Below are 16,567 nucleotides of genomic sequence, written 5' to 3' on the forward strand. Positions count from 1 at the left end.
CTATTTTGGGGAAATATGGGGACTATTGAGTATACAGTATGGCACTATATATGGAGTATGGCTCCATATACAGCAATATGTAGTAGATTGAATATATGGCCCTACAGTTGAAGTCGGAAGTTTACATACACCTTAGCCAAATACATTTAAACTCAGTTTTTCACAATTCCTGACATTTAATCCTAGTAAAAATTCCCTGTCTTAGGTCAGTTAGGATCACCACTTTATTTTAAGAATGTGAAATGTCAGAATAATAGTAGAGAATGATTTATTTCAGCTTTTATACATCTTTCATCACATTCCCAGTGGGTCAGAAGTTTACATACACTCAATTAGTATTTGGTAGCATTGCCTTTAAATTGTTTAACTTGGGTCAAACGTTTCTGGTAGCCTTCCACAAGCTTCCCACAATAAGTTGGGTGAATTTTGGCCCATTCCTCCTGACAGAGCTGGTGTAACTGAGTCAGGTTTCTAGGCCTCCTTGCTCGCACAGGCTTTTTCAGTTCTGCCATCAAATTTTCTATAGGATTGAGGTCAGGGCTTTGTTATGGCCACTCCAATACCTTGACTTTGTTGTCCTTAAGCCATTTTGCCACAACTTTGGAAGTATGCTTGGGGTCATTGTCCATTTGGAAGACCCATTTGCGACCAAGCTTTAACTTCCTGACTGATGTTGTTTCAATATATCCACATACTTTTCCCTCCTCGTGATGCCATCTATTTGGTGAAGTGCACCAGTTGCTCCTGCAGCAAAGCACCCCCACAACATGATACTGCCACCCCCGTGCTTTACGGTTAGGATGGTGTTCTTCGGCATCCCCCTTTTTCCTCCAAATATAACGATGGTCATTATGGCCAAACAGTTCTATTTTTGTTTCATCAGACCAGAGGATATTTCTCCAAAAAGTACAATCTTTGTCCCCATGTGCAGTTGCAAACCGTAGTCCGGCGGTTTTGGAGTAGTGGCTTCTTCCTTGCTGAGCGGCCTTTCATGTCATGTCGACATAGGGCTCGTTTTACTGTGGATATTGATACTTTGTACCAGTTTCCTCCATCATCTTTACCAGGTCCTTTGCTGTTCTGGGATTGATATGCACTTTTCGCCCCAAGAACATTCATCTCTGGGAGACAGAACGTGTCTCCTTCCTGAGCGGTATGGCGACTGCACGGTCCCATGGTGTTTATACTTGCGTACTATTGTTTGTACAGATGACCGTGGTACTTTCAGGCGTTTGGAAATTGCTCCAAGGATGAACCAGACTTGTGGAGGTCTACAATTTTTTTCTGAGGTCTTGGCTGATTTCTTTTGATTTTCCCATGATCTCAAGCAAAGAGGCACTGAGTTTGAAGGTAGGCCTTGAAATACATCCACAGGTACACCTCCAATTGACTCAAATGTTGTCAATTAGCCTCTCAGAAGCTTCTAAAGCCATGACATAATTTTCTGGAATTTTCCAAGCTGTTTAAAAGGCACAGTCAACTTAGTGTATGTAAACTTCTGACACAGTGAATTATAAGTGAAATAATCTGTCTGTAAAAAAATTGTTGGAAAAATTGTGTCATGCACAATGTAGATGTCCTAAATTACTTGTCAAAACTCTAGTTTGTTAACAATAAATTTGTGGAATGGTTGAAAAACGAGTTTTAATGACTCCAACCTAAGTGTATGTAAACTTCCGACTTCAACTGTATGTATGGAGTATATGCCTCTAGTCTCAGACACAGAAACTGAATTTATTACAATAAAGCAAATCGTTGAGTAAGTTATGAACACTTGACTTTGTTAAATCGATGTAATATATTGTAGTTTAGACGAGTGGCAATCAACCTTAAAACCCACTCAGTTTCTTAGTTGAGGGCTATCATAAGTTTAAATCCACTGGATATGCTAATCACGTCCCGTCCCCCCGCCCCGGTAACGCACCTCACTCAACTGCAGACTAAATAGTCCCCAGATGATGCCACCACATCAATCACCCCACCGCCTGACTCAGAAGAATGGTCATTTACTTACCATAGTGAATCATTGTAATGTTTGTTTGTGTGTCAATTAATCCCTTACGGGATGGGTTGCCAATTGGCGATTTGACACTTAGAAAAAAAAAAATCATAACAGCTCGTCTTGTTTTGATGTCTGACAGAGGGCAAAACCAACGAAAGACAGAAAGACTCTGATGACAAAAAGAGACTATAGCTAGCTACCAGATACAGTAGTTAAGTGATCTCTGTGTGTGCGCGTGTGTCAGTCAGTTCTCTCTCCTCCCTCTCCTCTTACCTTCTGGTCATGGCTGTAGGCAAGGATCCAGTCCTCCTGCTCAGGGTGGAAGAGCAGGCTGAGGATGTAGAAGCTGAGGCGGTACTTCTGATAGGTGGCTCCCTCATCGGAGCTGATCAGCAGGCTGCTTTCCACCTCTGGGTCAGTCAGAAGCATGATCTGAATGAGAGCAGACAGAAATATAATCAGAGCTAGCCATTGAGGGAGCTGGTCCTGGAAGACTGGGAAATATTATTGTTTGCTTGGGAGTGAGGCTTAGTTTGAATCAGTGTTGGATACAGATAACTCCGATTTAAATGGTATATATTTTGGTAATCCATGCTGTGAAGGCTCCTCAGAGGAGGAAGGGGAGGACCATCCTACTCAGTAAATATCTATTTTTTTTTAATTGTGTAACATTAAAACAGTTATCCTTTTTAGAAAAAACTATACCAAACATATTCACGTCACCAAATAATTAATTAAAACACACTGTTTTGCAATGAAGGTCTACAGCAGCCTCAACAGCACTCTATAGGGTAGCACCATGGTGTACTCGGTGGACAGCTAGTTTCCGTCCTCCTCTGGGTACAACGACTTCCATACAAAATCACCCCCTTCCATTGACTTACACATTAATTATGACAACTTCCGGAGGACGTCCGCCAACCTATCAGAGGTCTTGCAGCATGAACCGGCATGTTGTCCACCCAATCAATCAAAGGATCAGAGAAGAAATCTAGAACTGAAAGCATAATCTACAGCTAGCTAGCACTGCAGTGCACAAAATGTGGTGAGTAGTTGACTCAAAGAGAAAGACAATAGTTGAACAGTTTAACAAATTAATTTCTTTAAAAATGAAGCAGCAAGAGAGAGAGCTATATTTTGTTGTATTTTTTTTCACTTTCACTTAGATAGCGAATGCAGCTAGCTAAACTCCGCAATAAAAGAAAGTGTTACACCGAGGCCTGAAGCGGGATCGATTTGGAGGTGGAGGGTTCGTCATGGTCTGGGGCAGTGTGTTACAGCATCATCGGACTGAGCTTGTGGTCATTGCAGGCAATCTCAACACTGTGCGTTACAGGGAAGACATACTCCTCCCTCATGTGGTACCCTTCCTGCAGGCTCATCCTGACATGACCCTCCAGCATGACAATGCCACCATCCATACTGCTTGTTCTGTGCATGATTTCCTGCAAGACAGGAATGTCCGTGTTCTTCCAAGGCAAGCAACGAGCCGGGATCTCAATTCCATTGAGCATGTCTGGGACATGTTGGATCGGAGGGTGAGGGCTTGGGCCATTCCCCACAGAAATGTCCGGAAACTTGCAGGTGCCTTGGTGGAAGAGTGGGGTAACATCTCACAGCAAGAACGGCCAAATCTGGTGCAGTCCATGAGGGGGAGATGCACTGCAGTACTTAATGCAGCTGGTGGCCACACCAGATACTGACTGTTATTTTTGATTTTGACCCCCCCCCCCCCTTTGTTCAGGGACACATTCCAATCTGTTAGTCTCATGTCTGTGGGACTTGTTAAGTTTATGTGTCTCAGTTGTTGAATCTTATGTTCATACAAATATTTACACATGTTAAGTTGATAGTGAGAGGACGTTTCTTTTTTTGCTGAGTTTAGTTTAGCCTACACAAACACCTGGCTCAAACAGAGAGGGATGCTATGTTAGCTAGCTGGCTATGGCTATCCAACACTGGAACTCTTCCAAGTCAAGGTAAGCTTTTGGTTTTATTAATGTATTGCTACCAGGGCCCATCGGTGTAACTGCTAAACTGCTTGCTGCCTGTACACTGTACTGCATGATTGTAGCAGGTTTACTAACACGTTAGTTCTAGTAACCTTGTTGACTATGACCTTAGCTAGTATTGTGACAATGATGTAGGCTGTGTGTCGCGGTTAGCGGTTATGATGATATGAAGGTTTGGCTTGGAAAGGTTTTTTCGCCTGGTCACAGACAGCTGATGTGTTGTGTACTGAAGTCCACAAGCGAAGGGAAAACGTGAGCGGAGGAGAGTGTGTAGATGCAAGAAAGAATTATACAATGAGCAAAATAATCATGCTGTTTGTATGTGGCTGCTATGAAAGTGAACTGTGTTTGCGTGTGATTAGGGTGTATTTATTCCGCCAATTATGTTGGAAAAACATTTCTTAAACAGAAGCAAACGTAATGAAACAGGGATAAACATACCTGAATAAAAACTATCGTTTGCAACTGTTGGACTAATGATTACACCCTAGATCAGCTAGATGCAGCGAAGAGTGTGCAAAGTATTGAATGTGTCACTGTCTGTCACCTTGATTTACTCAAATGTCTCTCTCAACCTTTGCAACCAAGTTCTAAACTTTTCATAGGTTAGATTGTAGCAACCTCATGAGGGGGGTAGGGAAAAATCTAGTATCATGTAGTAACCTAAACCGATCGATTGTACATTGAGCTGGTAACAGAAATAAGGCCATGCTCATCCTCCCTCATCTTAAACGTCACCGACCGCCAGTGAATCCATGTGATGGGCAGCTTGAGAGTTTGAAGTTGATTGAAAAAATATATATTATTATTAAATTAAATGATTTGATTATAAAGTCTACATTTAATAACAGATATGTCAGTAATTTGTGGTTCTAAATTGGCGTCTTTAGACTCACTGTCATCTCCTGCTTGTTAGACATCTCATTTATAAACCTGTGTTTCGCTCTGCTAGATCCTAATTATTGTTGTACAGACAGACTTTTAACACACCCTTTGCCTATCTTGTAGCGAGTGTGTATGGGTAACGCATTCAGATTTCTCTCCCTTTTTCTCCTGCTCTCTGTTCAGTCAGGCTTTGAAAGCTCTAATTTCCCACAAGCTTTGTTCTTTTCTTGGAGGTTCACAATTTTTTCCCTGTGATTGTGCCAAGAGAGAAAAAAACACATATATCAAAAGATATAATCAGCAGCAAATGTAATTGAATCAGTCATCCTGAACACTTACATAACCCCTTATCAGTAGCACAGTGGGAAGGAAGTGGTGTGTGTGTGTGTGTGTGTGTGTGTGTGTGTATATGCGTTTCTCGAGTCACTATGTTAATAAAACCATGAACTGATTGGCACTTATCCTAACTCATCCATCCCAGTAGTGCCCACAGTTTCAGTGTCAGACAACGACTGAAACCTCCACAGTTTCAGTGTCAAGACATTATGGAACCCTCAAACCGTCGAAGTCTAGGAGTCTCCTCACACCACCATATTTCGGGAGTTCACCAACCCCAGCAAAACCACTGGTCGCATTACAGTAGCAAATTGTCATTAATGAAATCAGTTGTGCAGGGATCCCACCGCTATGGAACCATGCTGACTGGGTTATAGAGGATAGAGAAAAGGTTAACAGAGTAGGGAGACACAACCTTCAACCAACAACCCAAGGTGATTTAAACAGGTTTCCCCATTTGACAAATCTCCTAAGTTTCCCTGATTACCATCAATAGGGGTGGATTTGGGAATGGGGCATGAGGTAAAACGTCTAACACACTTCCAGCAGGCACCATTGGCTGTATAACATAGCAAGCTTGAGCAGGCGCGGCTGAGACTAAGTCATTTGTCAAACTATGCATGGTAATGGTAGCTATAGTGGGCCGACCCCAAACACAAGTTAATCAATCACAGTGAGCTAGCTAGCGTAGCACCAAACGTGATCCACATGCTGACCAATCCAATCAAATATCAAATGCAGCACCCAACACGGTTTATTTTTACATTCCATACACAATTAACAGTGTTTTAACTCTGGGCACTATTAAAACTTTGTCTGCTCCTATAAATATGGAAACAACACCCTATGGCGATACAGCCCTATTCTAGCCTAGCCTATGTAGGCTAATGCAGCTATTGTGAAGGGAGGATTATAAGCGGTTTCATGAATTCTGGAACACTCACATGACGACTTATTTCAATAATTTGTTGTTAGAATATGGAAATCGATATATCCTAGTGCGACGTGAAAATGGGTTAGGAAGATTCTGGTGAGCGTCTCGGGGATGTGGTTGTGTATCTGATTAGTTCCACTTATAACCTTCAGATGAGAGAGAAATGAGGGAAAGAGTTGGACAGATGTGGCAGTGAGGGAATGAATCCTGTAGGAGTTGTGTTGAATACTATATTCTGCTTCATAAGATGACATTAACCATGAGCAGTAAACAGGGCAATGAAGTTGCCAAGCATTCAGCTGTCATACTTTTATCTAAAAACTAATCTTCACTTAACATGGATAATATACGTTTAGCGTCAAACCTTTAGACCTATGTTATGACAGAGCTTTACCTTGTCATTTTACAAATTCATATAAAACTGTATAAACATTTCAACAACATCCTCATCATGCAAAATTATATGACTGTTTAGACATAGCTGTATCTTTAGATACGCTATCTTGGAGCTTCACCTCGTAATTTAACAGATTTATATTAAAAACTGCATAGAAATGTCAACATCCTCATCACATGACATTACGGTGTCATGTTTAGACAGGAAATGACAGACTGAACATGTTGACTCAATCAACTTTTCCAAGTGTAATTTCAAGGAACCATCTCACTCTGGTCAAAAAAACTCTGAAAATGCATATCCAAATGTTGCGTAATGTTATGCCGCCCAATTAAATCCTTCACTTTACCGGAGTTTTCTAAATAAGAGAAAAACTAAAAAGGAATCATGCTGACCCTGAAACTTTCTCCAGAGTTCCATGCTCTGTAATCCACACAAACGCTGGCATTTTGTTCATTTCGACACTTCACACTTTCCCCTGATGGAGCACGAGGAAAAGAGAGGGCATGCCTGAATTGCTACCATTGTGTGTGTGTACATGTGTGTGCACGCGCCAGTGTGTGTATATGTATGGGCATGTGCATGTATTTAGTTTATGAGGCCAAAGAGGTTCAAAATGACCAAAGGATAATGAAGCAGCCACCAACTGCAAGACGTTTAAGAAGTGTGCGAGGAATAACACAGTGAGTTAATAGTCGTGCAGCAGTAAATACTCAGTGATAGAATATTAATGAAATTAGGCCCATATTTTCCATTTCACTCCAGTCACAGTAATTGGATTTTGAAGCATCTCTCTAAATCCAAGCGTAACACAGTCGGTGCCCAAGCGACAAATATACTCTCTTTGCATTATAGGAAGTTCAAATGGCAAGATTTCAAGGAAATTCATGGAGAAGAGTGGAGGGAAAGTAGAACTCACTAAATTGTAGCTCCTAACAACAGACACCCACTTTTAGGCTGACATGTTGCTACTAGTTTGACTACCCAGACGTGATTATGAGAGTTTGAATGGGCAACATGGCAGATGTTACTTCCTGTAAACCAGCAGCAGGTGCGTTTGCTGTTGAACAGAAAACAATAGGAGTTTCTTGTTCGCTCATGTCATAGATGGACTGTCGGTGACCAGTAAGTGAACTCCTCAGACAAAAAGGTCAGTCTCGACTGTCTCTTTAGCCTTGTAGAGATGTCTGAAGAGCAGCACAGTAGTGTAGAAGCCATGAATCAGCCACCATCTAGTGGCCCATGTCAAAATTACACAATACCCAACATAACTAGACCTAGGGTCTTCAACCTTTTCTTGCCAAGGGACCCCCCTCCCAGGCAAATCAGCGACCCAGGAACCACCATCATACGTTAGAAAAAACGTTTTTCTGTCACGTCTTGTCTTATCAGGTGAATGATAAATGGCAAGGAGAAGTAATTCATATATTTGGTATAGTTTTTATACATTTTGACTTCCCCACATTATAATTGGAAGAGGAAGTGTAACTCCAAACACATTTTGGCTAAGAGCACTGGTGTAGCGCAGTTTCTCTGGTCCCCCGCAAAGTCTAATGCGTCAGCCCCTCAGTATAGACTTCCGATCGCTGTCCGTGGTTCTGAAGTTGCAACGTATATGTGGCTGCCTATCGATAGGATTCAGATTGGTGCTAGTGCTTGTAGTAGCCTATAGCTTTGCTTTATTGGATACATGTTTTGTTTTTTTGGGTGGTCCTTTTCTCATGTTAAGCCTAACATGTATGTTTCACTAAGCTATAGGCCTACAGTGTTGCAATGCTGCTATTTAGAATGCTGACTGGTTGCAATTAGGTATTTACTTGCTGGGTAATTAAAGTAGGACATTCAAACATTGCAGATTGTAAAATGCATGTTCTATGCAACAACATACTAATCAGTAACCAATGTATGTTTTTAATAGGATACAACTGTCCTGTAGACCTATAGCCTACCTTTGCTGTCCACACGCTCTCGCACAGCTTGGGTAGAACGTTCATGCTGCGAAAAACCAGTCTATTAATGCCAATGATCAAAACAATAGCTTTCTAGGGATTGTTTCATTATGCAGACAATGCAGTCTAGCCTACTAGCCTATCTATAGCTATATACAGTATTTAGCATGGTAGCCTATTTATATTACACACTGAAACTCAGACTCCACACTGTGGGCTATCCGTCTCATCACTCGTAGGCTAAACAATGTTCACAGAAAGGGGGGGGGGGGGGGGGGGTCTCAGGCACTAGCGGGGCCCGGGCAGTGAGGTCTCAGTCTGGACTGGCAGGCTGCTAGTGCTTGCTGCTGCATAGCTAGGCCTACTAGCTTCCACCTGGTGTTTCGTTTCACTGCGTTTTTGTGCACCAGTTGGTCTTGCCTTTTGTTCATCCATCTTGAACAATGCACTCACTCTCCATCCGAGTCTGACCTGATTCACCGAACTTTTTTGAACTGTTGATAGCCAATTAGGTGAGGAGTCCGAGGCTGGCTGCCTCCGGCGCTGCTGAGAAATAGGCTAATTAGATGCATGACAACTATATTGTCTGACTAACCTACTGCCATGTAGTCGCTCTGGATAAGAGCGTCTGCTAAATGACGTAAATGTAAATGTAGTTGGACAACAAACACGTCGCTTGCTACATGTGGAAATTAAAAAATGAGGGTTACTGTGAAAATGATTAAAAACATGAATTCAATTTAGACATAGGTGCGAGTTGACGAGCTAATCAGCCCCCAGAGGGGGGGGGGTTCCGCTACACCAGTGGCTAAGAGCAGCTGTTCAAACAAAGGTTAGCCATGTGTTGGCAAAACAGCATGTCCGAGTTAAGAAAGCTTACCAGCAGACAGTGGCACTTGCTGCACTGGTAGCCTATAACGCAGGTGCTTTTCAAAGCCTATGTCAGATACTCAAGTGAGTGTAATTGGCTCCAATGAGTGTAACTTGCTCAATATTAAGAGTTGAGAAATAAAGTTGACATCATTAGAAATAAGACAATATCCTATTTTCTACTGTAGGTATGTAATTTTAAAATGTGTTCATTCTGTTTCTAGCGATGTTCATAAAATATATATTTTCGCGGACCCCCAGAGTTTTAAAATAACAACTTCCTCTGTTTAAAACTTAACAATTTGGCAGAGTTCTGCATCACCTGGTCAGATAGTCCAATTTATATTTTGAGTTAATGCGATTCCAAAATGTGTCCAAAAACAGAAGAAACCTCCCCAGCAAATAAGTTAGAGTTTGATGGATAGGAAGTTTATGGGTTTTTCCCATGGGGAAAATCATGAATAGAAACCATCCAACTTGGCAGGAGAAAAGGCAGCAAGATCATATTGCGTAAATCTTTTAAGACATAATGCTCTTGAACTACAGTAAATCTGAATGTACATATCGACTGTGAGTGAAATGTTCCAATATTCACATGGACATTCTATATTAATGTCTTAAGAATGTATCTTAATAATGCTATTACAACTGAGTTAATTGTCCACAGTGCATTTTAATTACGGGCAGAATTGCTTCATTTCCTTTGTATGCCTATCTGGAAGTAATAAAAATGGCCTCCTCTTTCCTTTGTAAGAAATCTCAGTCTAACACACTAAGACCTAGGAAAGATAATACATCTTTAATGAAAAGCCCTACAATGCCTTGGAGAGATCATTTCTGCCTAATGGACTTCAGTCTCTTCATCTGCTAATACAATGTACTGTACTTGCGCTTACTAAAGATCTACCCTAGGCGTTATTTAGCAGTTGCTGCTTTGAACCCATGGCATAACCTATTTATGGAGAACATGTTAGCAATAGAAAGGGATTGAATGGGTTTAATAACTACAGGGTTATGTTCATTTAGGGCAGGTTTTAAAATGTTTTTACAAAGGAAAACTAAAATGAGCATTTCTTAGTGGACAGGTCCAGGTAGTCTCTTCCTCTGTTTCAGTCCGTTTTTGTCCAGTTAAACACAATCCAGGTCTTGCTTTGGATGGGAGACCGAGTAGATGCCCAATTGAGGCTACGGGCAAAAGGGCAATCAAGCAGGGACAAGGTCTGGCATGGGAAAAGAAGTGAAGTCTTCATAGGAGGGTAATAAAAATGTCAGCCGGGAGACTTGGGATGCTTCGGGCAAAGGTCTCACCAAAGTGAAATGAGGGCCAAGCGGGAGGAAGAGAAAGAGGGACATTGAACAAGTGAGAACACACTACAGAAAATGGTGCATGGATCATCTTTTTGGATTTCTAGTCAGAGGCGCTGTATCATTATTACCTTGTCATTAGTTCACCTCTTCATTTCACCCGAATTTGATCACTCCCTTAAAACTTTGTCTTGTCTTTTGCATACACTATTACAGCTCTCTATTCTGGACTACATAATGAGTTCTTCTCTTTCTTTTTCCTTCCCTGATGGAGTCCACCAGCCAACCAGGAGTTGCAACACTTTGAACTCTCCTTATTAAACACAAGTACTGTCTCTTGAGCCCAGGCATTTGAAGTCTAGACTAATTGACTATCTCCTTGACATTTCCACTGCACTCCGGCCCAGACCTCACCAACACTAACATTGCATCTTCACACTGACGGTAATTGGGGCTTTATGACTCCCATTCTAGCCCCTACCACCCAACACACACACACACACACAAAAACAAATTGGAAGACTTGGTGGAGTGTTGTGTACAACAAGCACATCTAATCGGGGATTGATGGATAATATTAAGCATATTAATGATAATACTGTTTGCGTTGCCTCTAGAATTAAACAAATATGTAAATTATATTTTTTGGAGTGCAGACCCTCTCCACTGCATCACATAATGAGGTCATACAAGGAAGGCACGCAACAAAGTTTGAGGTAGGTCTACTTAAAGGGCAAGGAAGCATGCTGTTTTGCCACACCCTTGATTTTGTTTCGTCACAAACAATCACGATACGTGGAACATTAATAAATCAGAAGGGAATGTAAGAATAATTGCACGTGGCGTCATGCGATGCGATCTGTTTGAGATTATGGAAGCACTCCAAGGGCTTCTCCCTCCCTCCGTCTTTCTCCGCCTCTCTCTCAGCCTGCTCATGGGCCTTAGTGTTCTTGCCTCGCTCTCATTTGTAGATTGTGCCTTAGGGCTGACAGATGTTCTATATATTTTTCCACCGTTAGGTTATTCGCTTCCATCACATTTACCACCACATGCACAGATACTCCCTTCCTTCATCCAGAGCATGGCTAACTCGCCTCGACTCAGATCACGACTGTATTGTCTCCCATAAAGAACAGTGAGATGAGTAACCACTCCCATGCTAGTGTTTACCTCCACCAGCTGAAGGATGGTGAGGAACAGGTAAATTGCACCATGCTAAACTATCATGCTAGAGCCAGTTGGGTCCCATGGCAGTTCCAGTTGCTAGCACGCTAAACTAACATACTAGTGCTAGCTGGCTCCCATGGTAGATCCACGTCCCTGTTTTGCTTTTGGAGTGTTCCTGTATTAGGGATGTATCCTGCATACAGAAGTTATCACACCATGTGTTGCAGCTAGCTAATCATCCATTATAGCTATTAAGACAGATGTTTGCAGTTAATGATATCCTTGCATACGGAGTTTAGCATTCATATTAAATAATCACGTGTTGTAACCTTGGCGTGTTATCTTACAGTCAAGGCTGAAAGTAAGACTTTAAGTGATGGGAGTGGAGCTGCTTTATAATCAAATCAAAGTTTATTTGTCACGTGCGCCAAATACAACAAGTGTAGACCTTACAGTGAAATGCTTACTTACAGGCTCTAACCAATAGGAGGGTGGAAAAAAGGTATGTGTGTCCGTAAGTAAAGAAATAAAACAACAGTAAAAAGACATTTGAAAATAAGAGTAGCAAGGCTATATACAGACACTGGTTAGTCAATTTACTGATGTATGAGGTTAGTACTAAAATGACATCTGGAATTGTTTAAAGATGCTAATATGATGGACCATTTAGCTATTTGATTTAACATTTTAGGAGCCCTTTAGGTATCCCAAAAAATATTGTAATTTTTTTTAAATAAAAAATATTGAATTTGTTGTTTGCTACTATAGTCTATAGAAAAACATTCATAAATGTCCCAAAAAAGTCAAAAAATAAATCATAAGGAAAAAGGTTTCAAAGTGTCTGTCCTATAGCACAGAAAAACAAAAATGTATGAAATGTATGCATTCACTACTGTAAGTCGCTCTGGATAAGAGCGTCTGCTAAATGACTAAAATGTAAATGTAAAATGTCTATATCTGGGTAATATAAGAAAGCTCCGGGAATATTTTAGTTTTTTTGGACACATACTTAATAACCCCTTATGTTTTTTTTTTCACAAAGCAACCTCCACTCAATTACATGGGTTACCTTCGATGAGTCCTGTGACACTTGTGGGGGTTGTAGAGCAAAACGAAGAACACCATCGTGTTTGTGAGATTCTCCCCTTTCCAGAGGTTATTGACCAAACCGTTCGGATGCTACAGATGTTTTCGTGAGAAGACCGATTTTCGGGATGTCTCATGGTCTGACAAATACCGCTGTAGCTCGGTCACCTTCCACCGCAGATGCAGCCAATATCTCTAGCTTAAACTGACAGATTTTAATGGGGATTTTTTTATTATGTTACTTAGATTGACGCATTGGTACGTGAATAGACACTTAAAGATTTGAACCAGTGTGCTACAGCAGGAAAATAATCCTGCAGCAACATGAAATGTGGATTATGTGGATTATAATTAATGGACATTTTTTAGTGGGGGTTGAACATGGAATACACTAGAAGTTTGCATTTCCTGCAGTGCAGGGAAATTCTCAGCAACAAACGAGTGATCAAATGAAGATCCTACATCTGTACGTACCCTCATTTGTACTTCTTTGGGAAGTGATGGGAACATTTGTAAAGAGTTTGTCTTTACTACTTTGAGGACATTAAAAATAAATGTGCACTTAAATACGTGCTTGTTCCAAAAAGAGTGGCAATGAATGCAAGTATTTGAACTCTGTAGTGGGAGAGATCTCATCTGAAGCAAATTCATATTCCACCCACCTGCCTGTTGATGCTGTCTGAGCTGGACAGAGGCTGTCATTGTTTTGGAGCACAACACACACACACACACACACACACACACACACACACACACACACACACACACACACACACACACATACACACACACACACACAGAAATAATTAAGGCCTTCGCCTGAAACATTTGTGCCGATGACTGCTGCTTTAGTCAATATGTTCATGAGAGGAAGCATTCTTCAGTATTTTCCATAAGCGCCGGCCGTCGGCTAAATAGCCGATAACACTCATTGTAAGCCGGCTACTTTTTCCACTTCATAAATTAACTAGGCATTTTTTCATTTAAAAGTTTCAATTAAATAGTCAGAAAAGTCCATATAGCCCTCTGCCACTAAAATGAATGATATGCATCTTCTAGTGATCTATTGATAGGACAGACGCCTGTCAGTCTTTCGCATGAGTCGGGGAGCATAGGCTATTTACTGTGCTTTGATTGATTACTGAACAGTAAGTGTTGACTAGTTTATAAAAGGTTTCGAATTGACTGAATAAAGTCAATCTCCTATGTCCCTTTGCTATTCATAAATCATACAATGTAGTTATGTCCATGGTATCGCATCGGGACATGTAAACCAAAAGATAGTTTGTTTTTTCCTAGGATTCGAAGACCATGAAAAAAATTAAATAATAATAAAACTTGCCAGTGACTGTAAAATGACTCGTCAGTGTAGCCTAGTGATGGGTTGTTTGCGAACTAACAGCTCTTTTTTTTAATGGATCTGTTAGGTGAATGGAACCGAATCTCATCGGTAAAAGACTGTGTTTTGGCTCCCTAATTTGCATACTGGTAGGTTACTCCTGCTTTTTTGTCGATTATCTGCAGATAAATTATGAAAACATTCAACGAAGATGTTGAATTCTCACTGCAGGAACAATAAGAAGTGGAGAGAGCCTCATTCTGGTCCAAAATATGATACAGATTGAAGGATACAAAAGTTCAAGTAAATTATACTTATACGCTAGTATGAAAGATATTGATATAGGCCTACTGATTTAATTAAAGTTAATAGGAAACTGCTGCTTTCTGTTTAGCAAAGCCCATGTCTAACACCTGCTTCATTCTTCAATCATACCTGTTGAACTAAGACTGTAAATGTGACTTGAATCTCAAGACAGGTTTAATGTTAAAGAGGTTATCTTACTTAGAAAATAGTTGTGCTCAGGACTAGGCCTAGACAATATCTAAAACTACTAACACACTACATTTCAATCATTTTACTATAAAGTAATGTCTTTCTACTTAATACCACAACAAATTTTACCAAAATGCGAGGAAAAGTCATTCAATTATTCTATAATTTAGGGGTGTATTTTGGATGGAATCAAGGCATTAGAATGTACCAGAGGCCACCAAAATTGAGCTTGTTCTGCCATTTTCACAGAAAACAGAGCTATTACTTCCCCAAAAAATATCACTGCTTCTGAGAATGAACCAGAGAGGTTGTTTGTCTGAATCTGTCCGTCGCTCAATCAGCCCCCCATCAAATTCCTTTCATTTTCTGGAAGCATTAGCCGCCCTACCAAACATTTATACAAGATAATGATCTGCAAGCATGTCAGAGGGGTTCTCGATATTTACCGTCATTACGCGTTATTTCTTACGTTTCTCTGTATTAAAACCTGTTTATCCACTATTTGCTTGTGGTTACTCGTCAACTGGACTGCTCTGCTCTGATTCTCTGCACCTTAGCACACATGCACTCACCCACACAGACATATCACAACGGCTGCTACAAGACTTATTATACTGCTCAATTTATACACTGTGCCCCGCCCAAATGTGTAAATATTGGACTGTAAATTGTGCCTTCCTGTATTATACTTATGCTAAAATGTTTATTCTATTGTATGGAAGCATTAACTTGATGTTTCTATCATCTTGTATTATGTTTTATTGCGGTTGCACTGTCCAGAAGGAACCTGTGTCACGGTTATCGTCGGTGAGGGAGGACCAAAGTGCAGCAGGACTGTGTTTGTTCATTTTGAACATTTATTAAATCAAAATGAACACAAAAACAACAAAACGAACTCACGATATACCGACAGTCTTCTCAGGCTCATACATGCTAGACAAGAAACAATCTCCCACAAATACACAGACAAACACACCCAACTAATATAGGACTTCCAATCAAAGGCAACACCACACAGCTGCCTTCAATTGGAAGTCCACCCCAATTAACTCTACATAGAAACAGACTACCTAGACTAAACCTAGAATTACATAAACATAGATCATAAACCAAAAAACCCGGAAATACTAAATCAAACGCCCTTTTACCAAAACACCACCCGAACCACATAAAACAAATACCCTCTGCCACGTCCTGACCAAACTACAATAACAATTAATCCTTATACTGGCCAGGACGTGACAACCTGCCAGTAAGTGTTTAGTTGGATGATGTATACCATGCGTATCCCATACATACAAGTAATAAAACTAGAAACTACTGATAGTACGGTTATTTGCCTTCGCAAGTGTTTCCCTTATAAGCATTCTCATACTCAGAATGAGTCAGAATACATGCAGTGTTCTGATCTCAGTGATAAAATAGTGGTCCATTGTTTCTGACTGGTCTCCACTGGTCCTTGTACACCAGTGACCCCATGCATCTCTTCCACTCCTCTCTACTCCTCCATCCCCTGCAGCAACAGAAGGTTGACTTACCCCAACAGCGTGGGTGACAACTAGCTAGAGTGATGATGACAAAGGTAACCTGGGTCCAACAGGCTGTGTGTGTGTGTGTGTGTGTGTGTGTGTGTGTGTGTGTGTGTGTGTGTCATTAGCACCCAGTTACTAATTTTTACACGTCATATCACCTGAGTTGTGTTAAAGGGGTGGCTCTGCAGTAGTATGCTGTTGCCATTTTAGAAACCCACTAGCTGTGTTTTGTTTAGAGAGACATACACTGAGTGTACA

General features: G+C 40.8%; 1 protein-coding gene across 2 annotated transcripts in view; it reads right to left on the reverse strand.

Moving 5' to 3' along the window:
• LOC106564712 (VPS10 domain-containing receptor SorCS1) overlaps positions 1-16,567 on the reverse strand; it is a 156,414-nt gene that overhangs the window by 56,814 nt on the left and 83,033 nt on the right. For both annotated transcript variants that reach the window (XR_006757943.2, XM_045691193.2), the window contains exon 4: positions 2,276-2,434. Coding sequence is in view for 1 of the 2 variants with exons in the window: in XM_045691193.2 (XP_045547149.1) it covers positions 2,276-2,434 (159 nt within the window). In the remaining variant the exon portion in view is untranslated. The remainder of the gene's footprint in view (positions 1-2,275; positions 2,435-16,567) is intronic.

This window comes from Salmo salar, chromosome 12 (genome assembly GCF_965601325.2).
Source record: "Salmo salar chromosome 12, fSalSal1, whole genome shotgun sequence".
Classification (NCBI taxonomy): domain Eukaryota; kingdom Metazoa; phylum Chordata; class Actinopteri; order Salmoniformes; family Salmonidae; genus Salmo; species Salmo salar.